The 19,626-nt window shown below is 44.4% G+C and overlaps 1 protein-coding gene across 1 annotated transcript in view; it reads left to right on the top strand.

Moving 5' to 3' along the window:
- Nucleotides 1–19,626, top strand: part of TRPV4 (transient receptor potential cation channel subfamily V member 4) — a 174,484-nt gene that overhangs the window by 128,708 nt on the left and 26,150 nt on the right. The window contains exons 6-8 of the mRNA XM_075320041.1: nt 12,613–12,911; nt 13,535–13,714; nt 14,988–15,146. Of these exons, the coding sequence (XP_075176156.1) occupies nt 12,613–12,911; nt 13,535–13,714; nt 14,988–15,146 (638 nt within the window). The remainder of the gene's footprint in view (nt 1–12,612; nt 12,912–13,534; nt 13,715–14,987; nt 15,147–19,626) is intronic.

Here is a 19,626-nt window from a genome sequence, read left to right as displayed (position 1 = left end):
TCTTATCAGTTGTTCTGCATCTCACTAATGTTCTTCGGTATAATCCAAACACCTCAAACTTCGATTTGTCTGTCCATAACACTTTTTTTCCAATCTTCCTCTGTCCAATGTCTGTGTTCTTTTGCACATATGGCTTTTTCTTTGCCACTCTGCCCTGAAGGCCAGCTTCCCGCTCTAGATTCTCAACTAGCTCAAAGCAAGGTCAGTTGTATAGCTTATCTAATCAGTAAAACTGTTTTCAGCTGTGCTAACATACTTGCTCAAGGGATTTCTAAACATCCATTAGCCTTCTAACAGTTGGCAAACACAATGTACTATTTGAACACTGGAGTGGTGGTTGTTAGAAATGGGCCTCTATACACCTATATAGATATTTCCACATTAACAATGTATAGAGTATATTTGATTAATGTTAGCTTCATTGAAAAAAATGTGCTTTTCTTTCAAAAATAAGGAAATATCTAAGTGACCCTAAACTTTTGAACTGTAGTGTATGTGATCCACATCTGTTACGGTCGCCTCCCTGCTGTTTTAAGACTAGTGACAGCCTTAGGACTGGAGCCTTCCATCTTCATCCTAAGTCCTCAATTAAATGAAGTTTCCTTTCCTTTGGTGTCTCATGAGTTCATTTCAGGTTTTGTTTCCAGCAACTCAGAGCACTGCAAGACAGCTGTTGCTGCTTTGGGCCCACGCCCATTTAGGTTAAATACTGGAGCCTTCCCAGCAGACCTTGCTGCTGTTAGAATAATTTCTACTTTGGCCAACCTGGTGGAAGGAACTGCTGAGGTATTACCTGTGCCCATCCACCTGCTACTTTTAGAGTCTGTCTTCTACAGTGATGTTTAGTGTTTTTGTATCCTTCTCTTTATTCCCCTCGTCTGTCTTTCCTTTCCCTCTGTGTTTTAGCTTTCTGGCAAATCTAGTGTACTTGTCAGCCTTCTCACTATTCAGGGTGAGTTTAGGGCCAGCTGAGGGATCCAGGTATCCTGCTCGCTGACAGGATAATAATAATAATAATAATAATTTTATTCATTTATATAGCGCTATTAATTCCATAGTGCTTTACATACATTGGCATGGCAGGATGAAAGAACCTTTATAGCGACGCTAGGGAGCTCAGGAGTCAGCTTGAAGTGAGTACAGGAGGTGCTCCTTCAGCCCTCTCCCTAGTGACTGGGACCTCCATTGTATCGTGACACTGGTGTTTCCCCCTTTTTGTGGTGTTTTTTTCGTAGTGTGTCAGACACCCGTTTGGTCAGATCACGTACGTCACGTGTTATATAGGAACATCTTCTACTCTGTGCGTAACAACATCACTGAGAAAGCCATGTCATTTCTTAAGCGGGCTTTACATGCTACGACATCGCTCAAGCGATCTTGTTGGGGTCACGGAATTTGTGACGCACATCCGGTCGCTTTAGCGATGCCGTTGCGTGTGACACCTATGAGCGATTTTGCATCGTCGCAAAAACGTGCAAAATCGCTCATCGGTGACATGGGGGTCTATTCTCAAATATCGTTACTGCAGCAGTAACTAAGTTGTTCCTCGTTCCTGCGGCAGCACACATCGCTCCATGTGATACCGCAGGAACAAGGAAGCTCTCCTTACCTGCCTCCCGGCCACAATGTGGAATGAAGGAGGTGGGCGGGATGTTCGTCCCGCTAATCTCCGCCCCTCCGCTTCTTTTGGGCGGCAGCGCAGCATGTAAAGCGGCCTTAACTCTATGTTCACATCAGCAATTTTAATTCTGTTATTCTAATGTGTTAACGAAGCAGAGCATTAAATTAACAGAAGTGCCGGAACTCTTGACTGCCGGCCACTTTCGGCACGTTGACTGATCCTATTAACTATTATGTGGTCAGTTGGGATCCTGTCATGGGGCCTGGTATTTTACTGGAAAAAAAGATGTGAATGGGGCCTTACAGAGCTTCAAAACTATGATAAACTCTGTGATCTTTGTGGTTTGTGGCTATTATGCACAGATTTGACTATAATTTACATCAGTCTCATGACATAAAGTAAAAGATTGTCCTTTTTTTTCTGCTCTTACATGTTTATATGGTGAATAATCTGGACTGCGCCTACCAGAAAGGCACCTACATGCAGATCCTGCTCGTATTGCTGCTTTCCCCCTTACTTTCATAGAGGCTTGTCCAATCATATTGACCCCAAGTATGCATTGTCCTATGTAATCCATTTCTGAATTCCAGTTCCTAAAATATATGTGAAATACTTCTAATTGTATGGAATTAATGGCAGCGTATGATCTATTCCTGGTTCTTTCCATGAGGTGCTCTATGCTGGCAGTACACTCGCCTTCTTCTATGGTTTACGTTGGTCAGCCTTTCCACTGTCTGCACAGTGCTCTACTGTTTTTATACTTTTTACTGGTCAGGAAGTGAGTATACAGAATGTAAGTACAGAACGAGCCAGCATGTCCTGCAGCAAAGGGAGTTCCCTCGGTTTGAACAGGCTGACTATATAAATTCACCGATGACAACATTGCCAGAGGACAGAGGCTTGTTGTGAGAGCCCCAATGGAGCCTTTCATTCATCTTCACCGGGCAAAAACAGTTTAATTGGCTTAATCTCGCCCTAAGTCTGGATGATGATGAAGCTGGAAAATGCAATCTATGACCTGAAATGATGAAGTGCTGCAAGTTCGAATCCAAAGCCGTCTACTCCTTGTCACACATCTGCTTAAAGAAATGAAAATCCTTAAAGAAAGAAGAAAAGGAAGAAAGATTATAATTTTGAAAGTTTCCTTGACCCTGTTTACACCTACGTGGTAATGCCAAATTCGCATTGTCAGTCTTTACAAGCTGCATCTAAATTTACTGCATATGAACACGCATTGCATTTTATTACATTCCTAATACACCTGGAAGAATGCTGACCCCGAGAGATCACGCCTTACCCTACAATTGTCAGATGGCTGGGAAATTACTTTAGGTATGCTAGATTACAGGAAAAAATTGATCTAATATAATAAAATGTAAATTTAGTTGTGCGCAATCTTTTTTTTTTTTTTTTTAATCATATATTAAATTACAGTAGCCTCCCACATTACAATATTACTTTTATGCATAGCTCAGGGCCATTATTTATTCCTTTGCTTTGATCCTTTCAGCTTCTACTTATTGATTTAATGGATTTGATTCACTTTTGGACATAATACTCTAAATATTTAAATACAATTTCCCATTACTGTGCTGGACTTTCCATTTTTGCTTTGTTCTGTGCAGTAATCAATATATGTTTATCCTCTGCAGCCACTCCTGAACTTGTAATTGCCCATTAGTCTGGCTGTTCCACATACATTAGACTACGGTATATATAGTATCCAGGTGTAAATCTGTGATCCTCCCATCTTCCCTTATATAAATAAGTAATATTTGGTCCTTGAATAATCAGAATTGCTCTAGATCCATCTACACTCTCTGACTTGGGTCAACCTATTGTTTGTAAATAACCCTAATTAACTATGTTGCAGACTAAATATACAAATACTTTAATTGAACCCAAGTAAATGGGCATTTACATGTTTTCTGTGAAATCAACTAATCTCTTTCCAGATGTTGATTGCATTAGTATAACTGGGATTCCCACATTGTCAATCCACTCTTAGGGTACCTTCACACTTAGCGATGCAGCAGCGATCCGACCAGCGATCTGACCTGGTCAGGATCGCTGCTGCATCGCTACATGGTCGCTGGTGAGCTGTCAAACAGGCAGATCTCACCAGCGACCAGTGAACAGCCCCCAGCCAGCAGCGACGTGCAAGCGACGCTGCGCTTGCACGGAGCCGCCGTCTGGAAGCTGCGGAGACTGGTAACTAAGGTAAACATCGGGTATGGTTACCCGATGTTTACATTAGTTACCAGCGCACACCGCTTAGCTGTGTGTGCAGGGAGCAGGGAGCCGTGCACACTGAGCGCTGGCTCCTTGCTCTCCTAGCTACAGTACACATCGGGTTAATTAACCCGATGTGTAATGCAGCTACATGTGCAGAGAGCAGGGAGCCGCGCACACTGCTTAGCGCTGGCTCCTTGCTCTCCTAGATGCTGTACACATCGGGTTAATTAACCCGATGTGTACAGCAGCTACATGTGCAGAGAGCCGGAGTCGGCAGCACAGGCAGCGTGAGAGCTGCAGAGGCTGGTAACTAAGGTAAATATCGGGTAACCACCTTGGTTACCCGATGTTTATCTTGGTTACAAGCTTACCTCAGCTGTCAGACGCCGGCTCCTGCTCCTTGCTCGCTTCATTTGTCGCTCTCTCGCTGTCACACACAGCGATCTGTGTGTCACAGTGGGAGAGCGTCTTTGAAGAAAACGAACCAGGACTGTGTGTAACGAGCAGCGATCTCGCAGCAGGGGCCAGATCGCTGCTCATTGTCACACACAGCGAGATCGCTAATGAGGTCACTGCTGCGTCACAAAAAGCGTGACTCAGCAGCGATCTCGGCAGTGAGCTCGCTGTGTGTGAAGCACCCCTTAACTGTAGGAAAGGGGTTTAGATAATCCAATGCTAGCGGTTCCCTGTTTTGAGACTCTAAAGGCTGCTTTACATGCTTCAATTTCTCGTGCGATTGCATTTGCGATCGCACCCGCCCCCATCGTTTGTGCAATATGGGCAATTTGTTGCCCGTGTTGCACAAAGTCGGAAACCCCCGGCACACATACTTACCTTCCAAACGACCTCGCTGTGGGCGCGAACATACTCTTCCTGAAGGAGGAGGGACGTTTGGTGTCACCGCGACGTCACACAGCGGCCGGCCAATAGAAGCGGAGGGGCGGAGATGAGCGGGACGTAAACATCCCGCCCACCTCCTTCCTTACGCATTGCCATCGGGACGCAGGTAAGCTGTGTTCATCGTTCCCGGGGTGTCACATGGAGCGATGTGTGCTGTCTCGGGAACAATGAACAACCGGCTCAGAGAAGGACGTGCGATATTTAGAAAATGAGCAACGTGTCAACGAGCAATGATAAGGTGAGTATTTTTGCTCGTTAACAGACGCTCGTAGCTGTCACGCTACGATATGTCAAACGGCGCCGGATGTGCGTCACTTACGACGTGACCCCGACAACATATTGTATGATATATTGTAGAGTATAAAGCCCGCTTAAGAAGTAACAGCAAAAAAATATGGAGGTGGTCCTGCACCACTGCATGTCACTTGCGGTAACGCACGTGTGCTCACGGAGGGCTGTAAAATTACCGTATCCCAAGCGGGGGTGCTCGTCCAATAGTAAAGTCCATGTATAGATGAAATAAGAAGAATGAAGGACCGCACTCCGGCCGCTGTGCAGGAATTCTGTTTATTCAATGGTGCAGGGTAAAAGGCTGGAGACGCACTGTGAGCTGGCTCCCAAGCAAAGGACGACGGCCGTTTCGCCTAATTAATTAGGCTTCCACGGGTCCATATGTGGAGCTGTAACACCACCCCTTATAAAGGAGTGCTCACAGGTGCGTCGCAAGCCACATAAAAACATACAAGGAGAATGTAATATACATACAATACATGGAATGCGCCATGCAATAATACATAATAAAAGCCATGATTACAAACAATTTGTGTCAAGATAAGAAAAAAAACACAAACACACAGAGGCATAAGTACAGGGAGAACTTACAGAAAAACTGAAAGATCCACGCACTCATTTAACCCTAATGCACCTTGTACTCCATAATTAATAATCAGCTTGGCCTCCGCTTGTAGCAAAAGTTGCTGCAGATTGCCCCTCTTATATGGGAGGATAACCCTCTTTAGGCCAGCATAACGCAAAACATCAGGGTTGCCATTATGATGTTCGCAGATATGGGTAATCAGTCTGGGGGAACCTTTGCCTGACGTTATAGAATTGTAATGCTCTCTGAACCGAATATATAGACACCTAATTGTCTTGCCTATGTAAAACCTGCCACAAGGGCAGAGGATCACATAGACAGTGAATTTAGTCTTACATGAAATAAACTGGTGGACAGAGTGCAAATGCGAACCAACTTGTAGGGACTGGCCAGTAAGATGCAAGTTACAAAACCTGCATTTGCCACACCGGTAATTACCCGGTGGGCAGCATCTATCCAGCCACACCGAAGGGCTGGTGAGTCTATTTCTTACTAGCTTATCCCGCAGGTTGCTGCATCGTCTGAATGTGACCAAAGGATTGGCCTTGGTCATTTCAGCCAAAACAGGATCTCTTTCCAGGATATGCCAATTCCTACATAAAGTTCTCCGTATGACATGTTCCAAAGGCCCAAATCTGAAACTAAAGACAAATCTGTTCAAATCACCGTCCCTCTTCCTAGAGCGGCTTTCTTGGTCAGGTCGAGGGGCACCAGATCTAACCCTCTCATAAGCAGAATTGATCAATTTATTCCGGTACCCCCTTTGTTGTAACCTTTCCTTTAACTCACATGACTGCTGGAGAAGTGGTTTTGTAACTTGCATCTTACTGACCAGTCCCTACAGGTTGGTTCGCATTTGCACTCTGTCCACCAGTTTATTTCATGCAAGACTAAATTCACTGTCTATGTGATCCTCTGCCCTTGTGGCAGGTTTTACATAGGCAAGACAATTAGGTGTCTATAAAGTGCCTACAAGTAGTATTCAACCCTCTGCAGATTTAGCAGGTTTACACATTCGGAATTAACTTGGCATTGTGACATTTGGACTGTAGATCCGCCTGGAAGTGTGAAATGCACTGCAGCCAAAAAGATTGTTATTTCTTTTTTTATTTTTTTTTTTAAATTGTGAAAAGTTTATTCAGAGGGTCGTTTATTATTCAACCCCTCAAACCACCAGAATTCTGTTTGGTTCCCCTAAAGTATTAAGAAGTATTTCAGGCACAAAGAACAATGAGCTTCACATGTTTGGATTAATTATCTCTTTTTCCAGCCTTTTCTGACTAATTAAGACCCTCCCCAAACTTGTGAACAGCACTCATACTTAGTCAACATGGGAAAGACAAAGGAGCATTCCAAGGCCATCAGAGACAAGATCGTGGAGGGTCACAAGGCTGGCAAGGGGTACAAAACCCTTTCCAAGGAGTTGGGCCTACCTGTCTCCACTGTTGGGTGCATCATCCGGAAGTGGAAGGCTTATGGAACTACTGTTAGCCTTCCACGGCCTGGACAGCCTTTGAAAGTTTCCACCAGTGCCGAGGCCATGCTTGTCCGAAGAGTCAAGGCTAACCCAAGGACAACAAGGAAGGAGCTCCGGGAAGATCTCATGGCAGTGGGGACATTGGTTTCAGTCAATACCATAAGTAACGTACTCCACCACAATGGTCTCCGTTCCAGACGAGCCCGTAAGGAACCTTTACTTTCAAAGCGTCATGTCAAGGCTCGTCTACAGTTTGCTCATGATCACTTGGAGGACTCTGAGACAGACTGGTTCAAGGTTCTCTGGTCTGATGAGACCAAGATCGAGATCTTTGGTGCCAACCACACACGTGACGTTTGGAGACTGGATGGCACTGCATACGACCCCAAGAATACCATCCCTACAGTCAAGCATGGTGGTGGCAGCATCATGCTGTGGGGCTGTTTCTCAGCCAAGGAACCTGGCCATCTGGTCCGCATCCATGGGAAGATGGATAGCACGGCCTACCTGGAGATTTTGGCCAAGAACCTCCGCTCCTCCATCAAGGATCTTAAGATGGGTCGTCATTTCATCTTCCAACAAGACAACGACCCAAAGCACACAGCCAAGAAAACCAAGGCCTGGTTCAAGAGGGAAAAAATCAAGGTGTTGCAATGTCAAGTTCTCTAACCCCTTCAGCCCCCGGGCTCTTTCCGTTTTTCTTTTTTTTTTTTTTTTTGCTCCCTTCTTCCGACAGTCGTAACTTTTTTATTTTTCCATCAATCTTGCCACATGAGGGCTTGTTTTTTGCGGGACGAGTTGTACTTTGAAATGACACCATACATTTTTACCATATAGTGTACTGGAAAACAGCAATCTGCTGTGTCTCTCCCTACAGATTGGGTGACAATTAACCAATAAGTGCCCATCCCTTTTACCTGTTGCTAGGCAGTCTCCCAGTCTGGAATTGGGGTTATGTATGTGGCCTGAGGGTGCTGGTGTGTTGACTGGCATGGATATTCCGGGGTTTGGGTTTCCACAGGTTACATTTTGTGGCACCTGATACCTCAGGGGTGCTACACTTACTGTTTGGTTATGTGAGGTAATATATTGGCTGTTTTGACAGCCTAGATATTAATCAGGTGGCCTATCAACCAATCACAACTGTGCTTCTATTTTGCTACAGGTCAATAATAGGAGCTCTGATTGGTTGCTGAGGGAGAATCACTATCCTGGGAAATGTCGGGTAGTACAGCTTGTTACAGATAAAACAAAACAAAACAAAAAAAAATAATTTTACCTGTGACCAAACAAATCTTTCAGGAGGATTTATGACTTGCTACAAGATCTGAGGAATCTGCTCCAGAGACAGTGAGGGCACCACCAGGTCTTTTGATCTTACTTGGATATTGGGGCTATAAAACCACTTATCTAAGCTAACTAAAGATTCACTCTTTAAGCTCAGTTTGTTTGTTTATTTAAATGACTATTTATTACACCGCCTCTGATCTTTTTGTGTGTATATTTCTATTTCTTCACATGCTTTGTTATACTGCGCCTGATGAGGATACCCAAGTTTCTTTAATGCTTGCTTTCTAACTCCATTTTTCTTATGCTTGTTAGCCATTAAAAGGTATTATAACTACAAGGTTCTTTTGTTTCTCCCCCTGAGAGCAATCAGTCTTTTTTCAACACTGTACAAAGCTTTTTCTCTTTTTACTGTCATGCTATTGAAACTCTAGTGGTACCTATATATTTTGCTAACTGTGTGCTGATTTGGGTCTGGTGTTTCTTAATAGAAATACATATATGTTGTACTAATACTATGATTTCTTTATTTAAACTATTTATTAAACAAGAAACTTCAGGTTACCTCTGCTTTCATCTGATGCTATTATTTATTTTTATTGTTTCTTTTATTAAATGATCTAGAACCAGTGGTATTCACAGACTTTGTAAGAACAGTATATGAGCCCTTTTCAGTCCAATAACTTCATAGTGCTCAATATACCAGCATTGGCGGTAGAAGTGGCCCCTTTACCTATTTGGGCTCCTTTTCGACTGCACAGGTTGCACTGATATGTGCGCCCCAATCTATACAACATAAGCCTAAAGCGTACTTTACACGCTGCGATCTCGCTAGCGAGCATACCCGCCCCTGTCGGTTGTGCGTCACGGGCACATCGCTGCCCGTGGCGCACAACATCGCTAGGAACAGTAACACATATTTACCTGCCTAGCGACATCACTGTGACCGGTGAACCGCCTCCTTTCTAAGGGGGTGGTTCATTCGGTATCACAACGGCGTCACTAACCGGCCTCCCAATAGAAGTGGAGGGGCGGAGATGAGCGGGACGAACATCCTGTCCACCTCCTTCCTTCCTCATTGCCGACGGCCGCAGGTACGGTTATGTTGCTCGTTCCTGCGGTGTCACACATAGCGATGTGTGCTGCCTCGGGAACGACGAACAACCTCGCTACTGACCAAACAACGATTTTTTGGTAAATGAACGACCTCTCACAGACCGATTTTTACCTCTTTTGCGATAGTTTAAAGTCACTCATAGGTGTTACATGCTGTGATGTCGCTAACGACGCCGGATGTGCGTCACAAACACCGTGACCCCGACGATATATCGTTAGCAATTGTGCAGCGTGTAAATGGCCCTTTATTCATGTTCTAGAAGTAAGAAATACAGAGCATAATGTTCTATTGTATTTCTAATATTCTATAGCCCTAGTTTTTTACCTATAACGTGAAAGTGTTTTTGAATCATAACGTAAAGTGCGTACTCTGGTAATTGTCCTGCAGCAGAATACACATCTGCCCTTACATTGTGAAAATATTATGCAAACAACCCGTCCTAATGACACAGACTTGAAACTGATCTGTCATTTCAGGCACCTGAGTGCTGTCCCCAGGGCAGGGGGGGGCGGGGTCGTGAGGATTTTTGCCGCGTTACCACAGCAGCAGGGAGGTGACACCTGAGCAGTCAGAATATAGCATTACATACATCTGACTTTAGAAGCTCATATGAGCATGATGTTACATTTATCTGGGTCACCGTAAATTACTTATTTCATTTCTCGATGACACTTACGGTTCTGCACCCTTGTTCTCTCGTTTTCTGTATGTTGTCTGGGGCGCTTTTTGGTGCAATTGGTTGCACTGATACAAAATGTCCAGTAGTTCTCAAATTGATTGCAGTCTGGGAATGCATTCCTGACAAAGGAAGTTTATGCGACCCTTCAAAAATATTCTTCTTGACACCAACCATTGCTAAATACTGAATTATGATGCAGTTAACATAATGTGCCGCCCGGGGCTATTGGGTACTCGGTCCTAGGCAGTGTACTACTGGGATGTACTACTGGGATGTGTCACTGGGTGGCCTGGTTCCATGACCATGGGAATCGCTTTAAAAGGGGTTTATATACAGGGGAATGTTTTAATAAAGTTTGTCGTGACACCACTTGCGGGTTGCGGTTATGGTGATGGAACCGCCGCTGCCCAGTCTCTCTGCTGGGGCTGATGTTGACAGCAGCCTGGATGTTGGGTCCTCCGCAAGTAGGGACGGGGCCACAGGGGGTATGGCCGGCTGACTGGTAGTGGGCCGTGGGTGCCGGTAAACAATGGAAACTAGGCAAGAGCTCCGTTTCAGGTGTTTTTACTCACTGGTTAGGAGATTGCCTGAGAGTGTCCTTGTTCACTGCTGGTAAGTCTCTGGTTATCCGCTGCAAGTTCCAGGCAGTTACCGGTGTCAGTGTAAATGTCCTGTTTGTCTTTGCTGTCCAGTGATCAGCAGAAGGAACCTGGGCTGAGCTCCTGCTCACAAGCCCCAGGCTCCGCAGCAGAAAGATGAGCTGTGTCTTGTCCCACCAGCACTGGTGCTTTCCTACACCCAGTCTCAGGGGACTCCCATTCAGCAAAGCTCTCTGTGTCATGGCTACTTCCTCTTATACTCCATGTGGCACCCAACACTAGTGGTTGTTCTGGTGACCGGGACGTCCCATACTACTGGATGGCTAACTCCCTGTCCACCCCAGTCCACTCCCTCCTGTCGGGAAGGTACCTAACTGTATGTGTAATGTGTTTGGTGTGAGCACGGCAAACCACCGGTCACTTACCCCCTGATAGATACTGCTCCTTAACTCAGTTGCAGTACTCTGTAGCGACCAGAGCCTCAGGGGCGCTACAATAACATTCACCACAGTCTCCAGACTCTACCCTTTCTGCCAGTATCAACTTGATCTCAACTGTGAAAAGAATAGGCACCAATGGTGGACCTGCAATTCTGGAGCTCAGTTGGTATTTGCTAGAAAACACCAAAGTTGGGGTGCAAGCGCTGGGTATAGTACCCTCATGTAATCGCCATGTAGTCTCTGTCTAACAGTTTGGTCAGAAATGTGCAATTAGCCTGTTGGTAATTTGTAAGGATCTGGACAGTGCTCCTCCTGGTCCTTCTTGCACAAAGGAGCAGATACCGATCCTGTTGCCGAGTTGATGCGCTTCCATGATCCTGTTCGCCTCTCGTTGTGAAATGGCCCATATCTTTTGTATTTGCTCAATCTTCTTGAGAATCTGTTGGGAGATATAGAAAACCGTCTTGAGACAGCATGTATGATTGTACCATCTTGGTGGAGCTAGACTACTTTTTTCTCCAGATGCAGTCCATAGAAGGGACGAGACCGCACTCTCCAAAGTATGCCAAATGATCTTCTTTATTAAATTACAGGTGCATGGTGAAAAGCATGAGAGGAGCTCGGTGCAGGCCCCAGCGGGCTATACTTATGTTTGTAAGTGGAGGAAAGGATTAATTTAAAGCACCATTTCAGCATGTTTTTTTCAGTCCCGGAGTGGCTCTTTAAATCTAACCCCCCTGCCCCTGGTATTAGACTTGCTAGCTAGTGCTTTCATGCTTTTTCGGTGCCACTCTGGTCTCAGCTCTATGAGAGCTTTGTTCTCACTCTCATAGAGCTGGGACCAAAGCGCTAGTGAGTATAATGCAAGGTTAGATTTATGTTGTATTGAGTTGTGACCTCCAGTGCGCTCCATGAAACACCGGAGCTGCCGGCTGCTTACAAATTGCCGGAGCCCAGCAGGAGCTCCTGTGATACCAGTTGAATACGGTGGTGGGTAAGTATTATGCAGGGGTCAGGTGATTTTAGATGTAAAGCACCACTCCAGCAGTGCAATAAAAAAAAACAAAAAAACTCTGGAGTGGTGCTTAAAACATCCTGGATTGCAAAGGTGCTAATGCCAATAACTGTGGTTGTTTAAGGGGATAACTTTGGTGGTTTAGATTGGTGAAAATGTTATCTTTCCTGGTAGAGGGTAGTGTGAAGTGGGGTCCTCTCATTGATAAAGCAAAATGCCTGTATGCCTTTTTAAGTTTCTACTAATCTGATTTTCTTATGAACCCTAGGATATCAGTAAAAACTAATCCTCTGTGAAGGTATAGTAATAAAAATGTGTATTTTGGGTCCCTGTACAGAAATGACACTGTCTTCTTACTATCCTAGGTGAGCTCCCATTATCTCTCGCTGCTTGCACCAATCAGCCTGACATTGTGCACTACCTGACAGAGAACGCTCACAAGAAAGCAGATATGCGCCGTCAAGACTCAAGAGGGAATACCGTCTTACATGCTTTGGTTGCCATTGCAGACAATACAAGAGAGAATACCAAATTTGTTACAAAAATGTATGATCTTCTGGTCATAAAGTGTGCCAAACTTTATCCTGACTGTAGCCTGGAGGCTATAATGAACAATGATGGCATGTCTCCCCTCATGATGGCAGCAAAACTGGGTAAAATAGGGGTGAGTATTTGTCGTGTTTTTTTGTTTTTAGGTTTCTAAACATTGTGCAATGTTACTGTGATATTTTTATAGTATCAGTGCTTGATTGTTCTCCGTGAGAGAAACAAAACCTTTTTTCTTCTAACTTATAGCATCAGTTTAGTGGCCTATGGCAAATGGCCATGTATTACAGGTATACATATATGGAATAATTACAATTACTGTCCCCATTTAGAGGGGTACATTTAAAGGGTTATTTATTTTGTTAAAGATCGTTCTAGCAATACATTAGCTTGATACCGTAGTGTTACCCATGTGATATAATGAACAATACACTTTGCCTCTACTTTGGTATTATACTGCCCCCTTGTGTTGCTAATGGGTATTATGCTTCACTCTAGAAGTATTTCACGGTGAATGGATATAATTTTTATATTACTTGAGCTAAAAGTCTAAGGTTTACAATATTTGTTTTTAAATCTTTATATGTGATCAGCATTTAAAGTGACTTTTGTCTGGTTAGTCTTTGTCCTCTTTCGGGAAATAGGTCACAAACATCTGCTTTCAAAAAATGATTGCTAGAAAAATCCTGTTATTTTAGTACTACAAATGGCTAAAATTGTTACTTTTTTTTTTTTTTATAGATATTTCAGCATATTATCCGGCTAGAGATAAAAGATGAAGAAGCCAGACACTTGTCTCGGAAATTCCGGGACTGGGCGTATGGACCTGTTTACTCCTCCCTGTATGACTTATCATCATTAGATACGTGTGGTGAAGAGGTCTCTGTACTTGAAATTCTGGTGTATAATAGTAAGGTCGAGGTGAGAGCAGAACTGAAATATGACTGACTGTTTATCTTTGTATTCTGAAAAGTAATAACTCAAAACACTATATAGAAATACTACACTGTGTATGTACATTCGAGCTGGTTTCTGCATTGTGATGGCTCTCACTTGAAATGATGTAATAGGGTAATCTGCAGCCTTTACACCAACTATAGTGTCAAATATTGATGAACGAGCACTACCATGCTCAGGTGCTTGGTACTCGAAACAAGCGGGTCGTACGCACAGATGGGCTTGACTCTAGTATTAAGTATAATGAAAGTCAATGGGAAACTAGAACATTTTTCCAGAAGATATTCTGGAAAAATGCTTGAGTTTTCCATTCTAATGATCCACATGAAGAGAAAAATCCACTGGGTATCTGTGGTGGCAATAAAATTTAACTTTTTAATAATTACTTTTAAAAATAGTTCATCACACCGGCATTGTCAATATCAACTTCATAGATGGTTACATGTGAAAACAATGCGTTTCGGCAGTGATACCTTCTCTGACCAGAAAAGAAGGCATCGCTGCCGAAACGCGTTGTTTTCACTGGAAACATCTATGAAGTTGATATTGACAATGCCGGTGTGATGAACTATTAAAGTAATTATTAAAAGTTAAATTTTATTGCCACCATGGATTCCCGGCAGATTTTTCTCTTCATGTGGATCATTATATTGTGCGGCTAGCTATCCTATATCCTGCTTGGACCTGGTGGAGGACATTACAAGGATTTATTCAGGCATACCTGTGTCATGGTGATCTTTTCTATTTTTGCTTTTGTTTTCGGAGTTTCCCATTGACTCACGTTATACTCTGCACTTACGCCGAGCCCGTCCAAGTTTCTGACTGCTCGTTTTGAGTACCGAGCACCTTGGTAGTGCTTGCTCATCACTTGTGGAGAGCTGTCTGATTTGTCCTCATAAGTGTGCTGTTATGGATGTTGAGATGAGATACTGGGCAATAGCAGCCATGGACTGCTGGGTTACCATTACAAGTGCAGAGTTTTGGGAGCCACGTGGTGCCTTGCCTAATAGCATGAACCTATTGACGTGGCAAAGAACTAATTTCTATTTTCGTAATATCTTCACTAATATTCCCATATTTCCAGTAATCACTGTAATTGAATGTTCAGCTAATATATACTTATTTTATTTAATTCTGCTTCCATTTTTGTCCAGAATTTGTTACTGTGATACCTAAGGTCTCACTTTTATGTTTCTTCTAAATGTAATGATCTTGTTGATTATTTTTCTTATTCCAGAATCGCTATGAAATGTTGGCAGTGGAACCTATCAATGAACTGTTGAGAGACAAATGGAGAAAATTTGGAGCAGTCTCATTCTACATCAGTGTTGTCTCCTACCTCATTGCCATGATCATATTTACATTAATTGCCTATTACAGACCCATGGAAGGCAAAGTAGGTGTAAATTGATTAACAACCAAAAATATTTTTTTGTGCAAAATTTACCTTAACAGTAATATAAACTTTTACAGGAATATAAACCATGCGGCCAGATTATATATACTGTGCTGTGAAGAACCCTGACAAAACATAGCTCTATAGAAAGGATTGTGCGCACTAAGTATTGATTAATATTGCCTTTTTAGTAGATACTAGCTGTAGTACCCGGGCGTTGCCCGAGATAGTAACTGTCTCTCTGTCTCTCTCCCAGTCTCTGTCTGTGTGTCACTGTCTGTCTCTCTCTGTGTTTTTCTTTGTCTGTCTGTTTCTAAATCTGTCTGTATTTGTATCAGTCTATCTGTCTCCACCTCTGTGTCTGTCTGTCTCTCTCTATCTCTGTGTCTGTGTCTGTCTGTCTGTCTGTCTGTCTGTCTGTCTGTCTGTCTGTCTGTCTGTCTGTCTGTCTGTCTGTCTCTCTCTTTGCCCGGCTGTCTGTCTCTCTCTGTCTGTCTCACCACCGACATCATATTACCTCACACATAAGCTTATTATACAAACAGTTTATTTTGTTCCTATAGCAACCACTGACAGTTGCTATTAATAGCCCGTAGCTCCCACCTCCATTCAGTGAAATGGAGGCAGGATTTTGTTGAATAACTGTAAAGCGTGGGGTTAAATTTTCCCGTCAAAACATAGTCTATGACATTCCCTGGGTCACATGGGGCGTCTGTGCAAAATTTCGTGATTGTAAATGCGACGGTGCAGATTCCTTTAGCGGACACACACACACACACACACACACACACACACACACACACACACACACATACATACACTTAGCTTTATATATTAGATAACAATTCATAGAATAAATGTGGCAGAGTAGACATTAAAAACATTATGGAAAAAATGCATTAAAGCACGTAACTAAATACAGGATCCACCAGGGCGCCCTGATATATGCTGAGGTCTAACTCCCCTCCCCTACCACAGTAAATAGAATGACAACCCCCCCCACCTCACAACTTAATCAAACAGCACTGCTGAGGGAGAAGGCTGGTCACGATACTCATGGAACTTCACTATACTCACTACCCCTCTCGGCACCCTTCCTCCTTTAAATTCACTTTTACAATTTACATTTTTTGCGTTCATATCTCTCACTTATTGGAAATATATATTCTGTACAGTGGTCATTTTGGCCATATTAGGGAAATTTGAATCTGGTTAGTCTGTAGGTCGATAATTTTTCACCTCTATAAATTTGTATCTCTTATTTTTATTATTTTTTTCTATTTTTGGCGCTTTCTATGTTATGAAATATGTGCTATATGTTTCTTTATGTCGGTGCGGGGGGGGAGGCCTTGCCATTCTATTTACTGTAGTGAAGGGGGGAGCTTGGATCCCGGCACATATCAAGATGCCCTGCTGGGTTTTGTATTTAGTTATGTGCTTTTCTGCACTTTTTAATTGTTTTTAATATTGCTTTTTGGCCACATTGATTATATATATAATTTGTTGCTTTCTCAATGTTGCTTGCTATTTTGGTTTTTAGCACCTATTTTTTTACATTGTGTGGATAGGGCACACACTCTGGTTTTTCTACTGCTAAAACTGGTGTCAATATAAAGTTTGATTTCTAAACTTTTTTTTCTTTCTTAATACCTTAACAATATAACGATACTAACATACAATAAATATTTTATTTTGTATTTAATATCCAGTCTCTTCCTAAAGGCCCCATTACACGCAGCGATATCGCTAGCGATATTACTAGCAAGTGTACCCGCCCCCGTCATTTGTGCATCACGGGCAAAACGCTGCCCGTGGCGCACAATATCGTTCGGAGCCGTCACACGGACTTACCTGCCTAGCGACGTCGCTGTTGCTGGCGAACCGCCTCCTTTCTAAGGGGGCTGTTTGTGCGGCGTCGCTAAGCGGCCGCCCAATAGAAGCGGAGGGGCGGAGATGAGCGGCCGTAACATTCCGCCCACCTCCTTCCTTCCTCATTGCCGGCGGCCGCAGATAAGCTGTAGTTCGTCGTTCCCGAGGTGTCACACGTAGCGATGTGTTCTGCCTCGGGAACGACGAACAACCTGCGCCCTCAACAATCAACGATTTTTTGAAAATGAACGATGTGTCAACGATGGACGATTTGGTGAGTATTTTCCATCGTTAACAGTCGCTCGTTGGTGTCACACGCAACGAAGTCGCTAACGATGCCGGATGTGCATCACGGAATCCGTGACCCTGGCGATATGTCGTAAAGGCTGCTTTACACCTTACGATATCACATATGATATCGTATGCGATTGTACCCGCCCCTATCGTATGTGCGGCACGTTCAGTTTGTTGACTGTGTCGCACAAACTACTATTTCCCGTCACACGTACTTACCCTTCCATACAAACTCAATGTGGGCGGCGAACATCCACTTCCTGGAGTGGGAGGGACGTTCGGCGTCACAGCGACGTTACGCGGCAGCCGGCCAATAGAAGCAGAGGGGCGGAGATGAGCGGGACGTAAACATCCCGCCCACCTCCTTCCATCCACATTGCCGGCGGGAGCCGCGGGACGCAGGTAAGATCTGTTCATCTTTCCCGGGGTGTCACACACTGCGATGTGTGGTACCTCGGGAACATTGAACAACCCGACGTGCAATTTTAAGGAAATGAACGACATGTATGTGATGAACGGTTTTACATTCAATCGCACGTAGCTGTCACATGCTACAACAACACTAACGATGCCGGATGTGCGTCACTTACGACGTGACCCCGCCAACACATCGTTAGATTTGTTGTAGCGTGTAAAGCCCGCTTTAGATACATCGGTGCGTGTAACGGGGCCTTAACAAGCACTGCAGATAAGTGGGGGTCTGGATCCTTAGACCATCACAAATTGCTCAAAAAACCTTCTGCAGCACGCCGATAAGCAGGTGTATGTGTGACGCCCCTGGACTATCAGGTCGTCACAGGGTATTGTGCAATCTGCCCTCCCGTGAAATATCCATCTCCTTCCTGGTTATGGGTCCCCAACTACATGGTGTTGCCTACAACAGCTGATTAAAATCCTATGTACACTCTGCACCACACCCATCAGACACACCAGTGGACGGCCTGAGTGGAATAGTGTCGCCCACTTGGGGGGTTGGTTAGGGGAGGTCAGGAGCCGGCACTGACAGTGAGAGCGGCGGAGGCTGGTAACAAAGGTAAATATCGGGTAACCAAGGACAGGGCTTCTTGGTTACCCGATATTTACATTGGTTACCAGCCTCCGCAGAAGCCGGCTCCTGCTGCCTGCACATTTAGTTGTTGCTGTCCCGCTGTGAAGCACAGATCGCTGTGTGTGACAGCGAGACAGCAACAACTAAAAAATGGCCCAGGACATTCAGCAACAACCAACGACCTCACAGCAGGGGCCAGGTTGTTGCTGGATGTCACACACAGCAACATCGCTAGCAACGTCACAAAAGTTGTTCGTATACCCTCATTCACTTGTAAAGCGCCATGGAATAAATGGCGCTATAATAATAAATAATAATAATCATTAGATGACCTCAGAAATGTGTGTAGGGCTCAGTTATGACTGGTTCCTGGAGTGAGTGACTACCAGATGATGGAGGCACCTGGTCTAATTGAACGAAATTGGTAAGTTTTATAGAGCTGTTTAAAGTTTTTTGTTTGGCTAGGAATCCCCTTTAAAGGCCCCGTCACACTAAGCAACATCGCTAGCAACATCGCTGCTAACGAACAACTTTTGTGACGTTGCTAGCGATGTTGCTGTGTGTGACATCCAGCAACAACCTGGCCCCTGCTGTGAGGTCGTTGGTTGTTGCTGAATGTCCTGGGCCATTTTTTAGTTGTTGCTGTCTCGCTGTCACACACAGCGATCTGTGCTTCACAGCGGGACAGCAACAACTAAATGTGCAGGCAGCAGGAGCCGGCTTCTGCGGAGGCTGGTAACCAATGTAAATATCGGGTAACCAAGAAGCCCTGTCCTTGGTTACCCGATATTTACCTTTGTTACCAGCCTCCGCCGCTCTCACTGTCAGTGCCGGCTCCTGCTCTGTGCACATCTAGCTGCAGGACACATCGGGTTAATTAACCCGATGTGTGCTGTAGCTAGGAGAGCAGGGAGCCAGCGCTAAGCAGTGTGCGCTGCTCCCTGCTCTGTGCACATGTAGCTGCAGCACACATCGTGTAATTAACCCGATGTGTGCTGTAACTAGGAGAGCAAGGAGCCAGCGCTAAGCGGTGTGCGCTGCTCCCTGCTCTCTGCACATGTAGCTGCTGCACACATCAGGTAATTAACCCGATGTGTGCTGTAGCTAGGAGAGCAGGGAGCCAGCGCTCAGTGTGCGCTGCTCCTTGCTCTCTGCACGTGTAGCTCCGTGCACTGGTAACCAAGGTAAATATCGGGTTGGTTACCCGATATTTACCTTAGTTACCAAGCGCAGCATCTTCCACGTGGCGCTGGGGGCTGGTCACTGGTT

The sequence above is a fragment of the Anomaloglossus baeobatrachus genome, chromosome 1 (genome assembly GCF_048569485.1).
Source record: "Anomaloglossus baeobatrachus isolate aAnoBae1 chromosome 1, aAnoBae1.hap1, whole genome shotgun sequence".
Classification (NCBI taxonomy): domain Eukaryota; kingdom Metazoa; phylum Chordata; class Amphibia; order Anura; family Aromobatidae; genus Anomaloglossus; species Anomaloglossus baeobatrachus.
Note: the sequence above shows the minus strand (reverse complement) of the source record. Positions and strands in the feature narration are given on the sequence as shown.